General features: G+C 42.7%; 1 protein-coding gene across 2 annotated transcripts in view; it reads right to left on the minus strand.

Annotated features, from left to right (window-relative positions):
* The window catches only part of LOC124722010 (facilitated trehalose transporter Tret1-like), a 277,295-nt gene that overhangs the window by 23,571 nt on the left and 234,961 nt on the right, over positions 1-18,763 (minus strand). For both annotated transcript variants that reach the window (XM_047247185.1, XM_047247186.1), the window contains exon 3: positions 605-677. In XM_047247185.1, the coding sequence (XP_047103141.1) occupies positions 605-677 (73 nt within the window). The remainder of the gene's footprint in view (positions 1-604; positions 678-18,763) is intronic.

Consider the following 18,763-nt stretch of genomic DNA (forward strand, 5'->3'; position numbering starts at 1 on the left):
ATAATTGATGTAGGACGTCTTATGAAATATGTGTCGTGATAAATGTTTCCTAAAATATGTGGAATGCCTGATTATCTGTAAGAGAGGGACAGATTTCTCTGAGGTTGCCAGGATAAATAAATAAATACGAGTCGTATTCCTGAACCTTTAACTGTCACCTCGTAAAAATAAAGTTGCGAGATTACTTTTTTGTATGTTTGCAGGCACATGTCAGCTGTTCTAGTACCCAATGAAATCCACAGTACCACAGCATGTCTCTCGATCCGTCAAAACAAAATGGTACAGCCTATGGACAACGCGGAACATCGTGCGGTAATTCTTTTTCACTGGCAGATGCGGCATTTTCACTGCTGTGGGAAACCAATCACCGCACGATACTCTACTTTATCAATGCGTTGCGCCATTTCTTTTTCCTCTAGCGACGCGCTGCGGTACTGTCGCACAGGGGCTGCACCAGAACTGCCGAGATTTTGCTTTCAAACAGAGGACAAAATTAATTGCGTAAATTTATTTTTTCGAGGTTATAATTAAAACTTTTTGATTGCTGTCGTAAAAGGGTAGCATTACGGACGCAGTTGTTCCGTGCGCAAGGAGAGACACTCACCAATGATGGCGGCCAGGTACTGCGGCCAGCGCACCGACGCTGGGTCCTTGTCCGGCTTCTTGAAACCCATGTCCTGCAACAGAGGAGGGCGAAGTGAGTGGTGAATGGTGAGCGCGTCCCAATGTGCAGGCGGCAGCTGGCGTAAAGGCGCGCCCTTACGTAACACCTTCCAGAAAGACGAGCACCAAGGGCGCCGCGGAAACGGGTTCTTCCTCCTGACCTGCGCTCCGGCGCCAGCTGGCGCCTGGCGCGCTCTTGCTACCTCGTCTTTATCATACGTAAGAGGTGCTGCAGCTATGCAGTAGGTTTCCAATATCAGTCTCCGGGTATTACTAAGAAGGGCAGTTGCTTCAGTTTGACACAGGGCGTACTGGCCCGGAAACAAATGAATCGAGAGTTACAGAGACAAATATGCTGAACAGAAATAACTGATAAGATGAAAGAAAAAAAACTTATTTTTGCCTTCTTAAATTGTTTCACCGAGGATGATCACACAGCAGTTTGTATGTTCAAAAATGGTTCAAATGGCTCTGAGCACTATGGGACTTAACATCTGAGGTCATCAGTCCCCTAGAACTTAGAACTAATTAAACCTAACTAACCTAAGGACATCACACACATCCATGCCCGAGGCAGGATGCGAACCTGCGACCGTAGCGGTCGCGCGGTTCCAGACTGAAGCGCCTAGAACCGCATGGCCACTGCGGCCGGCGTTTGTATGTTCGACCGTCGCCCGGATGAAAAAATAGTAATTACAATAATAAATGAAATTCAGCTTAAATCGCTGGATAGCGCTAAGACCACGGGATCTAACGGAGCTCCAGTCAGATTCTGTACTGAATACGCAGGGGAAGTGTCCCCTCTTCTTGCATCCTCTGTTATCCGCCTACTGAATTTTCAGAAGAGCAGATAGGCGGCCACCTTATGTGTGGTTTTAGGCACATTCTGGGAAGATCCACAACCTCGGCCTCAGAAAATTAGCTTCACAAACAGCTAAAATACAATAGCACACACAGCAGAAGTTTACAGGGTTCAGAGACTTGGTGCATACGACTTCTCCCTTGTAGGTTAAGTGACAACTGTGGCGAGAGGAAAACATCCGGCCACAAACTTAAATGAAAATATTTCTTCCAAACTGTGAAAACAGCGGGTGCCGTACTACGGATAAGCGCTAGAAAAGAGAGAAGAGGGGAAAGCAAGGACTTCCACGAAAATATAGCGCAGTTTAGGTACGTTGAATAGTTGGAGGTGGAAGAGCTAGTTTTTCTTATTGGACAATGTCTTTTCCTTCAGACAAGCCTGCATGAATTTCTGCGCCGGCTGGTGTGGCCGAGCGGTTCTAGGGGCTTCAGTCTGGAACCGCGCGACCGCTACGGTCATGGATGTGTGTGATGTCCTTAGGTTAGTTAGGCTTGAGTAGTTCTAAGTTCTAGGGGAACTGATGACCTCAGTCCCATAGTGCTCAGAGCCATCTGAAGCATTTGAACCATGAATTTCTGCAGGTACAGACAGTGGTGTCAATCTGCAGCTGTATTAATATTACGAAATTTATTCGCAGCTGCGATTTACTTCGACATCAACTGCATTCGATATGGAAATATTACCTACTGGTGACACATGAAAATTTGTGCTGGGCCGGGATTCGAACCCTGATTTCCCGCTACCGCGTGCGGTCGCCATCACCAACTCGGCTATCCGTACACACTTCCCGGATTGACCCAAACTTCCATATTTCCCACTGTCTACGACCCTACAGCTCCCAATATTACTTTCGTCCCCGCAACAGGGTTAATGAGATGCGTGTGAAGGAACAGATATTGTACAATAAGTATTACAAACCTAGACGGTCAGAATGACAATAATAATACCAGTGTCAAGCACGATCGTCTTATTAACCCTGTTGCTAGAATCCAGGTAATATTGCTACCAGTAGCGGCGTAGGTAGTTTGGCATATGGAGGTTTGGCTCTGACCGGAGAGCGTACACGGATAGCCGACTGGATAAGGCAACCACTAACAGTAAGCGGGAAATCAGGGTTCGAGTGCCGATCCCGCAAAAATTTTGATGTGTAACCGATAGGTAGTATTTCCGGAGCTAATACAGCTGATGTCAAAAGAATTCGCAATTGCGAATAACTTTAGTAGCTTTCGTTCTCCATCACTCTTCTGCATTAGTTTGCAAGGTATTCAGTGATGACAATAGAAATATCCAGAGACGGTGAAGAACAACTGTATCCGTTTATAAACGGGACTCTGACAACGACTGAGTCGAAAGTTTCAAGCAAAACTTAAAAATTCCAGCTTTATCGTTGGTCTATGACGATGATAAAAAGACAACTACTCACATTTTTGTGATAACTTTAATTATATGCACAATTTGCACATGATACCACACTCGCGACAGCTGGTGTCCCACCTTTTATGCAGGCATGATGTCGTCAGTTCTGTCGTACCCGTTCTGTGTACTGGCGGAAGTAAAACTCCGAGGGCGGGTCGTGAGTCCCGCCTGAATAGGTCAGTCGTTAATGCATTTGCTCACTAAAGGTAAAGGTTCAGGGTTCGAGTTCCGATGTAGCACACGGTTTTAATATACCAGTTGGTTTAAAACGCCCGGTGTCGTTCGAACAATGTCACAGGGTGCGAGAATTCTTAGGTCTCGACAGACGTCTCGTACAAAAGGCTTTCCCATGACCCATCTCCCTCTCCGTCCCACGAATAAAGCAACTGTATCAGATTAGAGAGCAGATTGACGAGCTGGCCATGCACTTCTTGCACCGAGTAAAGTCCTCCTAAATGTGCGACAATTCCACAAAATTTGCTCTTCGCATTTTTATTTTCTGTAACTCTCATCGTCATGTATAAATTTGTTACCAGTATGTTCGATCAAATCGCGAGTTTTACTACATGAATACAAATGAGGATCCCCGGAGTGAAGACGACGTTCTTTTCGCGAGACATTGTTTAGAAAGATTAGAGAACTAGTATTTGCGACAGGCTACAGAACTATCATACTGCCACCAACACCGATCTCGCGTAAGGACCACGAAAAGAAAATGAGAGAAATCAGAGTTCGTGCCGAGTCTTACACAGTCGTCTTTCTCTCGCACCATTTGTGAGTGGAACAGGAAAGAGACTGATCACCAGTATTACAACGTACCATGCCATACACCGGGCCGGCCGGTGTGGCCGAGCGGTTCTAAGCGTTTTAGTCTGGAACCGCGCGACCGCTACGGTCACAGGTTCGAATCCTGCCTCGGGCATGGATGTGTGTGATGTCCTTAGGTTAGTTAGGTTTAAGTAGTTCTAAGTTCTAGGGGACTGATGACCTCAGATGTTGAGTCCCATAGTGCTCAGAGCCATTTGGAGTACGTGATTATAAGTTAATCTCGTCGACGAATTAACTCATTCGAAAACCCGAGCTCTTTGTGTTAATTTTTCTAATTAAGGTGAACGCCTATTCGATACCGGTACTCACTGTGGAGGTAGAGTTGGAACTCTTCGTTGTCTTCCGTGCCCCCCTTTCCATCCTTCTGTCGGATTATCCGAAGTGTATGATTTTCGCAACACCTGTCAATAATGGAGAATCTCTTTATGCACGACTCGTGGAAAAATGCGAGGCACCACGCACTTTGCCTGGCGTCTCTGAGCGCCGTTCAGTCTAACGTTGGCAGCGAGTAAAAGCCTACGTTTAAAGGAGAAGTGAGCACTTGGAACACTGAATGTGAGGCTGATTGAACCATTCGTAAATGCAACAAATGGCAAGTGGGACGAACATCTACTATAGCTGACGTAATGAGCATAGCAGTCACAAAACTTGGAAACAAAGATTTTACAGAACACTTTCACAAGAACATTTTTTTTAGTTTTTTCACACGAGACATCCTATCCTGGAGTATTTGACAGTATCTTCGATACGTTTAAGACAGAAAATAGCATAGCCAAAGATGACGTTAGGTATGAGAGTCTGTCCATTCGGTAATGTAACAATAGCGTCCTTAAAGGGTATGATATTTCCAGCAGATTTGTTCACAGAGTAAGCTTTCATTTTATGCAGCTGTACAGCACACACAGCCACCTGAAAAAAAAACTGAACTAAAAATCTGCTGATATAATGACAGCCTTCACTAATCACGGTGACGTAATTTAACGGCATCATACAACGCGTGCAGAGAGCTTTCTATTCGGTGAATTATCTCTTACAATGTTTTCACTTTGCTTGGAGCACAGGGAAAGATAGAGTAATTGCCAAGGCGTTAACCAGTTCTTTAAGGTTACGCAAAACATCAACGTCGACGGGATGGAGTTTCCAGCGAGTGCCACGTATGTTGTCAGTTACGTAACGAAAGTAAACAAAAACTGGGTATTAACCAGATGGAAAAACTTGTTCTGAAGAAGATGTAAGGAGCCAGGAGCAGGGCATTTAATATCATGCCACCCGAGAGCTTCTAATGCTATTGTCGAGTCTTAGCTCCGGCCAAGGGCGGCTTGCGCACTGAAGGTCATGAATCTCACGTTCTTGTAGCTGCGTTCTGGCTGGCGCCGCTATTGCTAATTGTCAGCGGAACGACGACGATGGTGATGATGAGCGTTATCGTATGGAACACTAGGTGTGTGCATGGTTGCATAGAAAGACTTTCACAGTAAAGTTTTATTACAGTTGTGAAATGAATAAGAAACCATATTCATAAAAAAGGTCTTCAGCAACATAATACATATTCTTTTCGTTGTTTTCAGTCTGTTGAGACCTTTCCTTTTTAGACAATGATTAGGACTTCTCTAAAAAACTGACACATAATGTTTTCACATCTCTCCTTGTCCTTCATCTGAGTAAGCTTTGCGAAGTTAACACCAACTTTCAATTAATGGGAGTAAAACCAGCACCCTTAGGTAATGGTGGATCTTCGGCCCACTTTTAATGATTTTTCTGACGTTTCTCGAGCGCTAGTGGCTGACATTGCAGAAAAGTTCACGCTCCATTGCTGGTGGTGGAGTGAGGGTGAATCTTTGACAACGCCAGCCACTCGTGCTGTTAAAACGTCAGAAAACCCATTAAAAGTCGACCGAATATGCCGAAAAGGAAGCCAACAGTCAGTGCGTCAACAAGGAGCCACGAAAGTCCAAAAGGATTATACTGTCTTTGTCATCCACATCACACTTTCCATATGTACAACCGAAATCAAGTGAATAAAGTCCCTTTTATGAAGAATGTATGATAAACAATCTGGCTTCTTGAGTATGGTTAGCTGCTTATGATGTGTGGCGAACGATTTTACTCTAAGCATTAAAATATCATTCGTGGTACGTCTATGAGCGTTGTGTGCGAAAAATACCTGTTCACAAAATTACTTTCTCAGTACACAGGATTCAAACTTAATCTGTAGTTTTGCAACTTGCGACTTGTACAGGGAAGCTAAGTAATGGGCTCGGTTCCGTGGAACAACTGTATCTAAACCCTAGCATCATGCAGCCTTTGGTGTTGATGTTGTTGTTACTGTTGTTGCAGTTTTTGTTTAGCCCTTTTCAGTCCGAAGACTGGTTTGATGCAGCGCTCCACGTTACTCTATCCTGTGCAAGCTTCTTCGTCTCCGAATAACTACCACAATCTACATCCTTTTGGCAACCGATTCCGTCTTCAACTTGTGCCACAAATTCCTTTTCTCGCCAGGTCTGCTCAGTAGGTCCTCATTAGTTACGTGATATACACATGTAATATTCATCATTCTTCGATAGGACCAAATTTCAGAAGCTTGTATTCTCTTTTTGTGTGAACTGATTATCGCTCATCTTTCACTTCCATACAGGGCAACACTCCAGACAAATACCTTCAGAAAAGACTTCCTAGCATTAAATCTGTTTTTGATGTCAACAAATTTCTCTTCTTCAGAAACGCTTTTTTTAAACGATGGCCCATCTGCATTTTATATCCTCCTTACTTCGGCCATCGTCAGTTTTTTATGCCTGAATAACAAAACTCATCAATTACTTTTATATTTCATTTCCTAATGTAATATCCTAAGTACTACGTGAATTAATTCGACTACATCCCATTATCACTTATATCCTCCTCTCAAAACACTGTCCGTTCTGCTCAATTGCTCTTCCAAGTCCTTTTCTATGTCTGACAGAATTACAATGTCATCGCAAACCTCAAAGTTTGTTTTTCTTCTCCCTGAACTTTAATGCCTTCTCCAAATTTTTCTTTTGTCTCCTTTACTGCCTGCTCAATGTACAGATTGAATAATATTGAGGATAGGCTACAACCGTGTCTTACTCAGTTCTCAATCACAGCTTCCCTTTCATGCCCTTCAATCATAACTTCTGCTGGTTCCTCTACAACCTGTATACAAACTTTCGATCTCTGTATTTTATCCCTGCTCAAAATCTCATAGACTCTACACTAGTCAACACTGTCAAAAGGTTTCTCTGAGACAACAGATGCTATAAACGTAGGTTTGTCTTTCTTTAACCAGCTTCCATGATAAATCTAAGGGTCAGTATTGCCTCGCGTGTACGTACATTTCTCCGGAACACAAACAGATCTACCCTGAGGCCGGATTCTACCAAGTTTTCTTCTTTTCAAACTGACAGGTCGGTAATAATCACACCTGTCAGCACCTGAAATTCGAACTAATATATTGTTCTTGAAGTGTGAGGGTATTCGCTTGTCTCATATCTCTTGCATAACAAGTGGAGTAGTTTTAGTCATACCTGGCTCTCCAAATGATATCAATAGTTCTAAGGGAGTGTAGTCTACTCCAGTGGTTTTGTTTCGACTTAGGTCATCCTGTGCTCTGTGAAATTCTTCTCGCGTTATCATATCTCCTATCAGCCATTCTTATTCTCCTTCCACCTTCTTTGCTCAGCACTGGTTTTCCATCTGAGCTCTTGATATTCATACAGCTGCATTTCTTTTCTTCAAATATCTCCTTAATTTTCCTATAGGCGGTATCTATCTTTCCCCTACATTTTTTCTGTATCCTTACATTTGTCCTCTAGCCACTCATACTCAGTCATTTTGCGTTTCCTGTCAATCTCATTTTTAAATGTTGGTATTCGATAGCGCTGCGGTACGCTCCTTCAACTACAGAGTGCATTCTGCTTTTCTTTTTGTACTTGTATTATCTGTTTTGAGGTAAATGATGGTACTTGCTTTAAAAATGGAATGATGTTGGTATTGTATATTACCACGTTGCTTCTATGTTATCAGATGAAGGACTAATGAAATACATGAGAGAGATTTGGTAGTGTTTTATTATCGCAATTTCTTTACTTATTCGGGAGGACGACGGTTCAATCCCGCGTCTGACCATCCTGATTTAGGTTTTCCGTGATTTCCCTAAATCCAGACAAATGCCGGGATGGTTCCTTTGAAAGGGCACGGCCGACTTCCTTCCCCGTTGCTCCCTAATCCGATGAGACCGATGACCTCGCTGTCTGGTCGCCTTCCCCAAACGACCCAACTCAACCCAATCTTTACTTATCTCCTGTTACTGGTCTCATGCTGTGCTCCTCCCACCAAAACGTTTACGTACGCTGTTTTATGCTGTTATTTATACGTTTCTGAAAGTCGCTGCTTTCGGCGTTGTCTTCTTGGAATTTAAATGATCATTGTAATACTGTGCCATGAGGTTACAGTAATGAACATATAGTGCAGCGCGAATACGATAGCTGACAACAATGCACTTTGACGAAAGGGAATTACTAGTAGTGATACAAGGTACCCTCGGCCAAGCACCGTATGCTAGTTTTCGGAAGAGGTCTATGTATTCAGATGTTGACATTAATGACTGATTCACGTCGATATTTCCTTTAGCTAACTCCTTACGGTTTTTGTACAAGTTCTGTAAGCAATATAATTTCGGGTATTGTTTGCGCGCTTAAATTGGTGTACTGAGTATTGTGTTTTCTCTGAACTCCTTGATACCGGACGTTGATAACAGGCCACTGGTGCGTGTTTCTTAGCGGCGTAGCACACATTAACTTTTACGATTCTTCGATTCGTCTCTTATCAAGCATCATCATCCGCTCTTGTGGTCTGTAACAGCTGCCATTCGTGTACACAGTTGCGGCCAACAGAAATCCGCTGTGAAAAATTGAAACCCAGCAGGCATCCCCGTGAAGTGAAACAATAATATGGTGATGGGCTGACAAAGCCCAACTCAAGACTCGCCCAAAGGAGAGACATTGCGGTCTACTTGAGCGTCTAACTAGCTTCTTAAGCGCAACTACATGATAAATCGGGAAAAAGTTTTGCAGGAGGATGAGGCAACAATGGTAATCATAACTTAAGATGCGTAGAAACCATTAAAGCAATGTTAAAAATGGAAACAGAGTAGAAATTGTAAGTTGATAACGTGTCTACATCTATATACATAAGCCTACTCCACAAACCAGCATACGGTGCATGGCGGAGGGTACCTTGTAACACTATTAGTTATTCCCTTTCGTCTCCCACTCGCAAATGGAGAGAAAGACAAACGGCCCTCTATATGCTCCCGTACGACTTCTAATTTCTCTTATTTTGCGTTCACAGTCAGTAAAAATGATGGCATCGGTGGCAGTAAAACCGTTCTACAGTCTTTAGTAAATGCCGGTTCTCTACACTTTCTCAGTAGCGTTTCGGAAATAGGCCATCTTCTTACGTCCACGGAGTACTATATGTTTCCACGTAGCATTTCTGTAATGCTAACGTGTCGATCGAATCTGCCGGTAATAAATCTAGCAGCACACTTCAGAACTGCTTCGAAGTTTTCCTTTAATCCGACCTGGTGGGAATCCCAAACACTCGCGCAGTGCTCAAGAATGGGTCGCACAGATCTTCTGTACGTGCTCTCTTTATAGATGCGTTACACTCAACGAGAATTCTGCCAATAATTCGAAGTCGACAATTCGCCTTCACTACACCCGACCTTACGTGCTCGTTCTATTTAATTTTTCTTTGCAACGTTACATATTTTGTGTCTGTCTGTGTGTGTGTGTGTGTGTGTGTGTGTGTGTGTGTGTGTGTGTGGAGGTGGAAGGGGTGGTGAGAGCGCCTTGCACTTACTCTCTTATTAAGAAGACTTAAATAAACTTTAACATGGGACCAGTAGTCACTGAAGTAACAACAAGGGATTAAAAGAATGTAATATAATGATTGCTTGTAGGAGGTGTTGTCAGAAAGAGCAACTTCTGAGCTGCAGGTAGCTTGTATCAGAAATATATACCTATGTGGGAACTCCGCACAACACCGTACTGTCTGTGGTGGAGGGTACACAATGACCCAGGATCGTTTTAATATCATTATATTCGATTCATGGGTTGCGTACGTGGAGAGCCGCTGTCGGTATGCCTCCTTGCAAAGCCTAATGTCTTTCAATAAGCAATACGTATACTGGAGGAAGTAGCTTTTTCCTTGATTATTTGCGGAAAGCGTACATTCGAAATTTTAAGTGTGTTCCCTTCGTGACGTACAATCGTCTTGTTGTAGCTTCCCCCGCTGGAGTCTGTTGAGCGCTTCTTTTACGCTCTCGTGCTTATAAACGTGTGGCGAATCGAGAAGACAGGCCCCTGTTTCAAGCTTTCATCTCCCTTCCGATAATCCCAAAAAGTAAGAGTTTCATATTTGTCAGGACAGAGGCTATATGGCGACTTATTTCGCTGATGAATTACAGCGGAACATTAAATAATGAAAATGTATTTTCACTGAAGATAATGTATTTCTCAGACATGTAGATTCGTGAATGCCTTCATCATATCTTCCTAAAAATGATTCAAATGGCTCTGAGCACTATGGGACTTAACACCTGAGGTCATCAGTCCCCTAGAACTTAGAACTACTTGAACCTAACTAAACTAAGGACATCACACACACCCATGCCCGAGGCAGGATTCGAACCTGCGACCGTAGCGATCGCGCGGTTCCAGACTGAAGCGCCTAGAACCGCTCGGTCACACCGGCCGGCATATCTTCCTACGTTCTATCATATTTGGTGATCTCCCTACTCGCCAGATGTCGATAAGTTGAGCGAAGAGCTACTGTAGCACTGTAGCACTGCACAGGCTAAATTAACTCACTGTAGTACGGATTCTGTCCATGACACTATCCTCACTTCAGAACCTTAATGGGCTACCACAGGTCTGGCCTCCGTGTACTGGTGGCACTTTGTACCCAAGTAAGAACTAAAATTCGGTAAAATTCCTCCACATATGAAAAATTTGTAATGACACGTGTCCTTGCAAGTGTAGTCTTCAGAATACGAAACCTTTTTATCAACTCGCAGCTAGCTCTTACAGTGCCACAAATCAAAAGCCGGCGAACATGCTAATTATACCAGCGGAAAAAAAGGTTTACACCTACGCACAGTAGCCGAGAGTCGTTATCAGCACGAAAACTCAGATGGGTGCATCACTTGTGGGTTCCTTCCTCGTGCCTGCTTCTGAGTTTCGACTGGCACTTGGAGTCGTGACGGCCGTTTACCTCGTGACCCGACAGTCGTGATTGAACGAAGGATGCCGGAAAAAATTATCTTACAGCAGCTGCTGCGGGGTCCCATTAAGTAACCAGTTCTTACGCGGATTTCTTTTTAATGCATTAAAAAATAAAACAAAAACGTTTTTGTTCCCGCCAGGCTTACACTTGCTTATAAATGTACGAACATTATAACACTTACAAGGATAACTTTATAACACAGCTTAGGGACATAAGCAATACACAAATAATTAGTACTGAAGAACTGTGCATAATTTTCAGGTCACGAATTCCATCTGGTGTTAAGCCTGCACGCTGTGCAATCGGAGCCGCTAAACATCGTTGTATGAAATCAAAGAAGACCGTATGTGGTCCTGAGGATTCTTCCAATACGTGATATGTACGCGGGGCCACGAAACATGAGAAGCGGAAGCTGGAGAAGCGTGACGAATAAGTTATCCATCAAGTGTATAAGGAACAGTTCATAATAAGTAACTTTACGCCCAACATGCCCTCATCTCACCGAAATACTGTCTGCGGAGGGGCAAATGCTGCTGAATTATATTATTGCGACAAAATGGAAAACTCGTAGGGACACAGTTCAAACATTCAAATAATTATTCGCTACGACTTACAGTTCATTACTTATACAAGCTGTCTAGTTGCTTTTATGGGTAATTAGTAATGTTAAAAGTAAGAACTGTGAATCTCACATCACCAGTGTTGCTTTTTCAGTGTTTGTAATTATATTGCCGGCCGGAGTGGCCGTGCGGTTCTAGGCGCTGCAGTCTGGAACCGAGCGACCGCTACGGTCGCAGGTTCGAATCCTGCCTCGGGCATCGATATGTGTGATGTCCTTGGGTTAGTTAGGTTTAATTAGTTCTAAGTTCTAGGCGACTGATGACCTCAGAAGTTGAGTCGCATAGTGCTCAGAGCCATTTGAACCATTTTGTAATTACATTCCTAGTGTTGGAGGTGAACTGCTGTTTGACAATCACTGAGTAGCCATAGGCGTTTGTCTTGGATCTTTATACTTATTAAAGACAATAATAGTAAACTAAGTGGACAAAAATTGAAATAACTGCACACTCTAAAATACTGATCGTCATTTGTAAACAAAGGCCACCGTCGATACTGACTGATATAGTAGTGCAGTGGATGTCACGTGGTCTAACATTTTCTAACAGTAAAAACTGAATCTCTTTACGTATTTCACAGCCGGTGGGACATTAGAATCATAGTTTGTTACAACCAACAGATAAATCCGTTCGTGGTACGAACTGTACTTAACAAACTTCTACACCTTATGGAACGTACGAGGTACCAGTATTATTGGCAAGCCAATCGGAGAAGCACCAACAGAGAAAATACGAGTAGTGCATAATGTTTTTGTATTATTAGCTAGTTTTATGCAAGAGGGCTAGCTTCAAAATTTGAAGAAAAAGGAACACAGTTCGTTCATCTTTTTCCCACACCTTGCGTTAAAGTGCAATAAATGTAAACAGGGTAAAAAGTTCTAAGTTTTAGGGTGCGCATATTGATGAGACCTTAAAATGAAAAAAGAAGTCATGCAAAAACTTTAATTAGGTTCAGAAACTTTTGCAACAAGAATAATTGCCAACTTATTTTCATTCTCTGGGCCTGTCTTTGGCCAAATGCTCGTAACTTTGAGTGTACTCCCATTAAATAACTATTACAGTCTGCTGTGTAGCATCTAGAGGAAACGTCTGAAGTGTAACTGCAGAAGTATTTACCTACGATGTATATCTGAACTGGGCCTGTCTTTGGCCAAATGCTCGTAACTTTGAGTGTACTCCCATTAAATAACTATTACAGTCTGCTGTGTAGCATCTAGAGGAAACGTCTGAAGTGTAACTGCAGAAGTATTTACCTACGATGTATATCTGAAGCAATGTTTACGTCGAACCCGAGGAAGGACCCGAGAGCACAGCAAAGACGTTCCGGAGAGCGAGAGATGCGACTAGGTTTCAGGAAAGTGAGCTCGGATTCGTCGAGAAAGCAGTTAACGACGAAACCTTATCTGCCTTTAATTAGACTCTCCCTCTGCGAGCAAAGCAAAACGCGAGCCAGCAACAATCGCCCAGCGAAAGGCTTTTGAAGTACCCCTTCTGGCTGCGCGGATCTTTGTCTCGACCGGTTTTATTCTGAGCCCACGCCACAGTTTGTAATTTAGACTCTCCCACTGCTTGTAGGTTTTGGGTACTGTTATTACACGACGATGCATAAATCATAGCTTTCCATGGTACATGTGTGACATTCATTTATTGTGTTTCCCGAGCCTATAACAAGAATATACCGCCAAACGCAGGAAGCGTACGACTGATTTAGTTTTATTTACGGAAGTAAAGTATTCATGCCTGTCGAACTTATTACTCGGATCAATCACTAACCATTTCATATATTCCATTTTTGTTGTTAATGTAGTCCATTTTTAGTTCAACTGTTTGACAAATAATGTGTAGCATTCTTCTTGTATGTCTCGCACCATAGTCATCAGTGTGACACTAAAGTTTCAATGAAACTGTAAAATATATTTAGTGATGAACATAACTTTCAATAGCTTCATAGTTTAAACACGTGCTTGAACTCAGTATAGAGCAAAAGGTAAATACGCGGAATAATAGCTCTTCTGACAAATACCGGGACGTATTTCTTTAAAAATATAACGTTTCGAAATGTCTACTTTCTTGAAAGAACACAGTTTTTCGTTTGTTTCTTTTTGTATATAGTTGGAACAGATTAGAAAGTCTAACACCGTAGTGATAAGTGTTATTCGAGAATTTTAGTGATATGATAAGGGTATTGTACTCCATACTATTGACCAAATTTCCTGAGGTAAAGTCAACTGTTACACTTATCATTAATTCTCGAGTTATTAGGGGTGTAGTCTACATCTACAATTATACGATGCGTGTCGGTGGGCACTTTAGAGACAAGTGTCACCTCCTTTTCATGAAAAGTTACGAATGGTTTGCGGGAAGAACGATTGCTCGTAAGCCTCTGTGTGGGGTCGTTTCTCTCTAATGTCATCTTCATGATATTTTTGCGACATATATATATAAGAAGAAACAATGTATATTGGTGGACTCTTTTAGAAACTTACGTCCCCGGAACTGCAACAGTAAACCACACCGTGATACAGAATGCCTCTCTTGCAACGTCTGCCAGTGGAGATGGCATAACATCTCTGTGACGCTGTCGTGCTTACTAAGTGAACCTGTAACGAAACGTACTGTATTTTTTGGACCTGCTTATTTCTTCTATCAGACCTATCTGGTACGGATCTAAAACTGCTGAGCAATATTTAGTTCCTCGAGTATTGTTTGCGTAAACTGACACGGTAAGAAAAGGAGTTACGACATATAACACAATACAAGATTGCGCTCTAAAAACGCAAAACACGGAAAACTCTGTGGCGAATTTGATGATGCAGTAACTTCTTCTTTCAGTGAAACGCAGATATTTTGTTCGTAAATATTTGATGATTGATTAAGACAGTCAGCTAGGAAACTTAGGCGTAGCAGTTAGCACTGTTATTCAGCTGAGCTGAAATAAAACGAAATAAGCGAACAGGAAATACTTTCCTGATGTTGAGTTAGACAATGACGAATTGCGTCACTACAGTTATGAAACCGCAGCTATGATCATCGTCAGACGCGGAGCTAGCTAACCGCAATGTACCCGCACAGTCATTATGAATCTTTTTCTGACGTTTCCTACTTGGACCGGAGATAAAATACATCTACAGATAATTATCTAGCGACTACCTTGACTTTAAACGCGTGTAATTTACATTAGGTCTAACCGTGTCTGGTACGAATATCAATCGAGATAGACAACTAACTGTAACTTCATCGTTTCTATTCATCTTCCCACTCAGCGTTACTTAGGACAGTACTTCCATCATCTGGTGTATTTATTGAAATTAACAAGATATACACGATTTGTACATCTGACTCTTTTGGACAGAGTGTTCCGCTTTCTACAGAAAATGTACGTACTTGTAGAATCCAGCCTGTGGCTACTGAAATAAAACACCACAGTTTTCCCAAAGAAGTCTATCTGTTGTTAATTTAAATAAAACCATCTTGATGAAGGTATCACTCTGCAAAACACCCAGTTGGAATATCAATGAAACTGATTGCCTACAGTTATTTGGTATTTCAGTTGCCTTTCTTAATGATAAATTTGAAGATAAGTGTTTTGTGAAATTTTAGCAGAATTAGTGAGGGGATTTTGAAGGGTGGAGTTTTAGACGAACAGATTTGCGTAGCAATTGCCTATAGCAGAATGAAGGAAGTGCTTTTAGCCAGTGCGTTACAGTAGCTTTCGTATGTGCAGATTCCAGTACCGTGAAATCTTAGACTAATTTATAAATGTAATATCTAACTCGGAATTGCAACTGGTTATTACCAGTGACAAGCTACACTGCGTATAAACTTACAACACTGATCTAGCCTTAAATATGTAGCAACAACTGTGGATAGTGTCTCAATAAGAGAATCAGAGGCAGCTTTTCTACGAATAGCCTTTCAGAATTTGGAGCAAAGGTATAGAAATCTGTAATCTGCAACTTTGACAATGGTCCCTGGGGAAAGAAGATGCTTCGAAACATAGTGGTAGGCGGGATAATAGTTAAAGCAGATGATCACCATACCGGGAGTAAATGTGGATCTAAGCAGAGCAGCGGTCTGGTTACGGATGGCATCTACGCTTCGAGAAGATTCCATGACGCGCTCTGGCTATTTAAATCAGACTTGACCTGCCAGGGTTGAGCGAGATCCTTCAAACCGGTCTGACGCCTTCCTTGCACAGAGTGGGCTGGTCAGGGCAGTAGCTGCGGCTCGTAATCGTGTTGCCGCTGTTTACTGACTTGCTCAGTTCCAGATTTTTAGCAGTGGATATGCACCTTTAGTCTCCTACCATGTGTGGTCATGGAGTCTCTCTCAAATGTTCTTTCTCGTTGCAAGTGATGCAATGAGTCTCAGAAAAATCTTCATATATGTTATATATGTTAATTAATAGCGAAAACTGACACAGTTGAAGCAAAAACGTTCGAGTAAACATGGTTCCGCAAATGAGCCGTTCGATAATGTGTGGTTATGATACGCCACTGCCTTCAGTATGAAATATTGATCTAGTTAGGACAAATGTTTTCATAATCTAAAAGTTTGCAATGGGCTCTCCTTAACAGTACTGCTTGAGTACGTTACGTACTACTGTTTACTGTGCACACAACCCTGTTAAAGGAGATATTTCACGCACCGTCCTCGCTTTTGAGGGCAATAATGCACTTGCTTCTGCAGTGACTTGCGAATGTTTCAAACATCTCCGGATCATCTCATAAAAGTTCACAAGGCAGTACCATTATCTGTTCTAGTTCTTAATCCGCATAAGCGGGAGTGCTGTACACGTCACTTCTGAGAACACCCCAGACAGAAAAATCTTGAGAATTGAGTGCTGAGATACAGGTCCTACTCGACCTGTCCATCTTGGACCATATTGATGAGTTTTATATCTTACATCAGCTGCCGAATGTGCTGGTGACCGATCATGCATGTACTACATTCCCTAACCGTGAGCCATGTGTGAAATTTTAGTACCATTACATGGGGCTTAATTGAAAAGTTTATATTTCAAATACATTCGTACTAACTAGATCAGTAGTTCATAGAGAACTTAGTGGCTGGTTGTAAACACACGTTCGCAGTTATCTCTCAAACGGCTCGTTTGTGGATCCATGTTTTCCGGAAACTTTTCTTCCTTTTATTATCGTACACTTTCAGCCATGTCAGTTTCCGCTGTTACTTATTACACGCCTAAACGTACAATATATCAAAATCGTTTTGTGATCCAGGTGTATGAACGCTAGACATGACGTTCAAAGAGTGACTGACATAATGAAGACTTTACAAAGTAGACTAGTGTTGGTAACACTATCCCCATCTTTGTTGTTTAAATATTTGTGTACGAGTGCAAACCTTTTTGCTAAAGACGCGAATGGTAAAAATTTCGGGAATCAACGTGAGGGAGAGTGGGAAGGAGAGGGAGAGTTTAGGCATTTTTGTGCAGGCAGAGTCATGGTTTCCGTAGTTTTTCTGTATTATCTGAGACAAATGCTTAAATGATATTTTGAACAACGCAGTGTCCTAGTCATCCCTGTTTTATTTTACAACTAAGCTAGAACGGTGCCTCTAATGACCTTGATGTCGATGCGACATTGAATTCCAGTCCTCCTCCGCAATCAGCGTGAAGTGGGATGTTGGGCTCCTGAAAGCGCGCAACCCTACATACTTGTTGGTACTTCTGTCAGCGGGCTGTTAGGAGTATAATGTTCTTTGCGTTCAGCGCAGAACCGCCCACGAGAGAATGAAGATGTATCAAAACAACTTAACCATAAGTATAATGGCATGTTGGTCCACCTTTAGAACGCATTACAGCAACGATTCTGCGTAGTGTGGATGTGGCAAGTCCTTCGTAGGTTTCTGCACAGGCCATGAGTTACGGTAAATTAAATGCCGGTGGTTTATGGGCGCGGAGCAGGCGCCCCATACCGTTCCAGATGTTTCTCATCGGGTTCATTTCACATTAGTTTGGTGGCTGAACGCAAAGAACGTTATACTCCTAACAGCCCGCTGACAGAAGTACCAACAACTATGTAGGGTTGCGTGCTTTCAGGAGCCCAACATCCCACTTCACGCTCATTTCGGAGGAGTACTGGAATTCAACGTCAGGAATGTCCCCATAGCATTATACTGCCAACTATGGCCTGTGTCCGTTGCGCGGCGCGTGTTTCAAGCAGCCGTTCACCTCTATTATAGCTTTCTAGGCACGACCGTCGACCTGATGTAGCAAGAAACTTGATTAATCCGACCAGGAGAGACGTCTCCATTCATCCGTTGTCCAATCGCAATGATCCTGTGCCCCCAAGATGTTGTTGGATGAACATAGGGACACGTTGGAATTCTCTGCTGCAGAGCATCATGTTCAACGATGTGCGCTGATCGGTTTACACTGAAACACTTGAGCCTGCTCCAGCATTGTATTCTTATCGTGAGATCTACTACAGATCGCCACCTATACTACTTCACAGAACGGGCGAGTCTCCGACTTCCACGCTCTGCGATGAGGCGTGGATGTCCAACACACTGTCGCCTGCTCGTGGCTTCGCAGTTGTTCATCCATTTTCCATAGGTGTTCGTGATAGTAGCACGCGAAAAGCCGACAAAATTCACCGTTTTCGAGATATTCGTTCCCTGGTGCCACGCCATGAGGACTTACCGTTTGTCAAAGTCTCTTATGTCAGTGGATTCCCGAATTTTCGACCCGCTTCGTCGATGAAATGGTTCTCCATTGGTTTCTGCTTCGCTTATATCCTTTCGTTACTGCCTCACGTGCCCGAAACCCCATCACCTGACATTCAGTCTCACGGCAAGCACTGGTCATAATGTTCTGGCTCAGTGTGGGGTTTATGTTGATCCACGATCACTAGGGAACGAATGAATCGTATTTTAACATCGTAAAATCAAGACGACGTATGACAGAAGACGACACTTCATATCACTGGAAGTCTGTTATTAATTCACTATTTATGTCGGGACTGGCGGTTTCATTGGAGGCGAGTATTTGTGTTAGACCGGTTTAGAGCTTCTTGATGCGATTGTGTTGAAGCTGCACACCCTACAGGTA

This window comes from Schistocerca piceifrons, chromosome X (assembly GCF_021461385.2).
Source record: "Schistocerca piceifrons isolate TAMUIC-IGC-003096 chromosome X, iqSchPice1.1, whole genome shotgun sequence".
NCBI classification, from domain to species: domain Eukaryota; kingdom Metazoa; phylum Arthropoda; class Insecta; order Orthoptera; family Acrididae; genus Schistocerca; species Schistocerca piceifrons.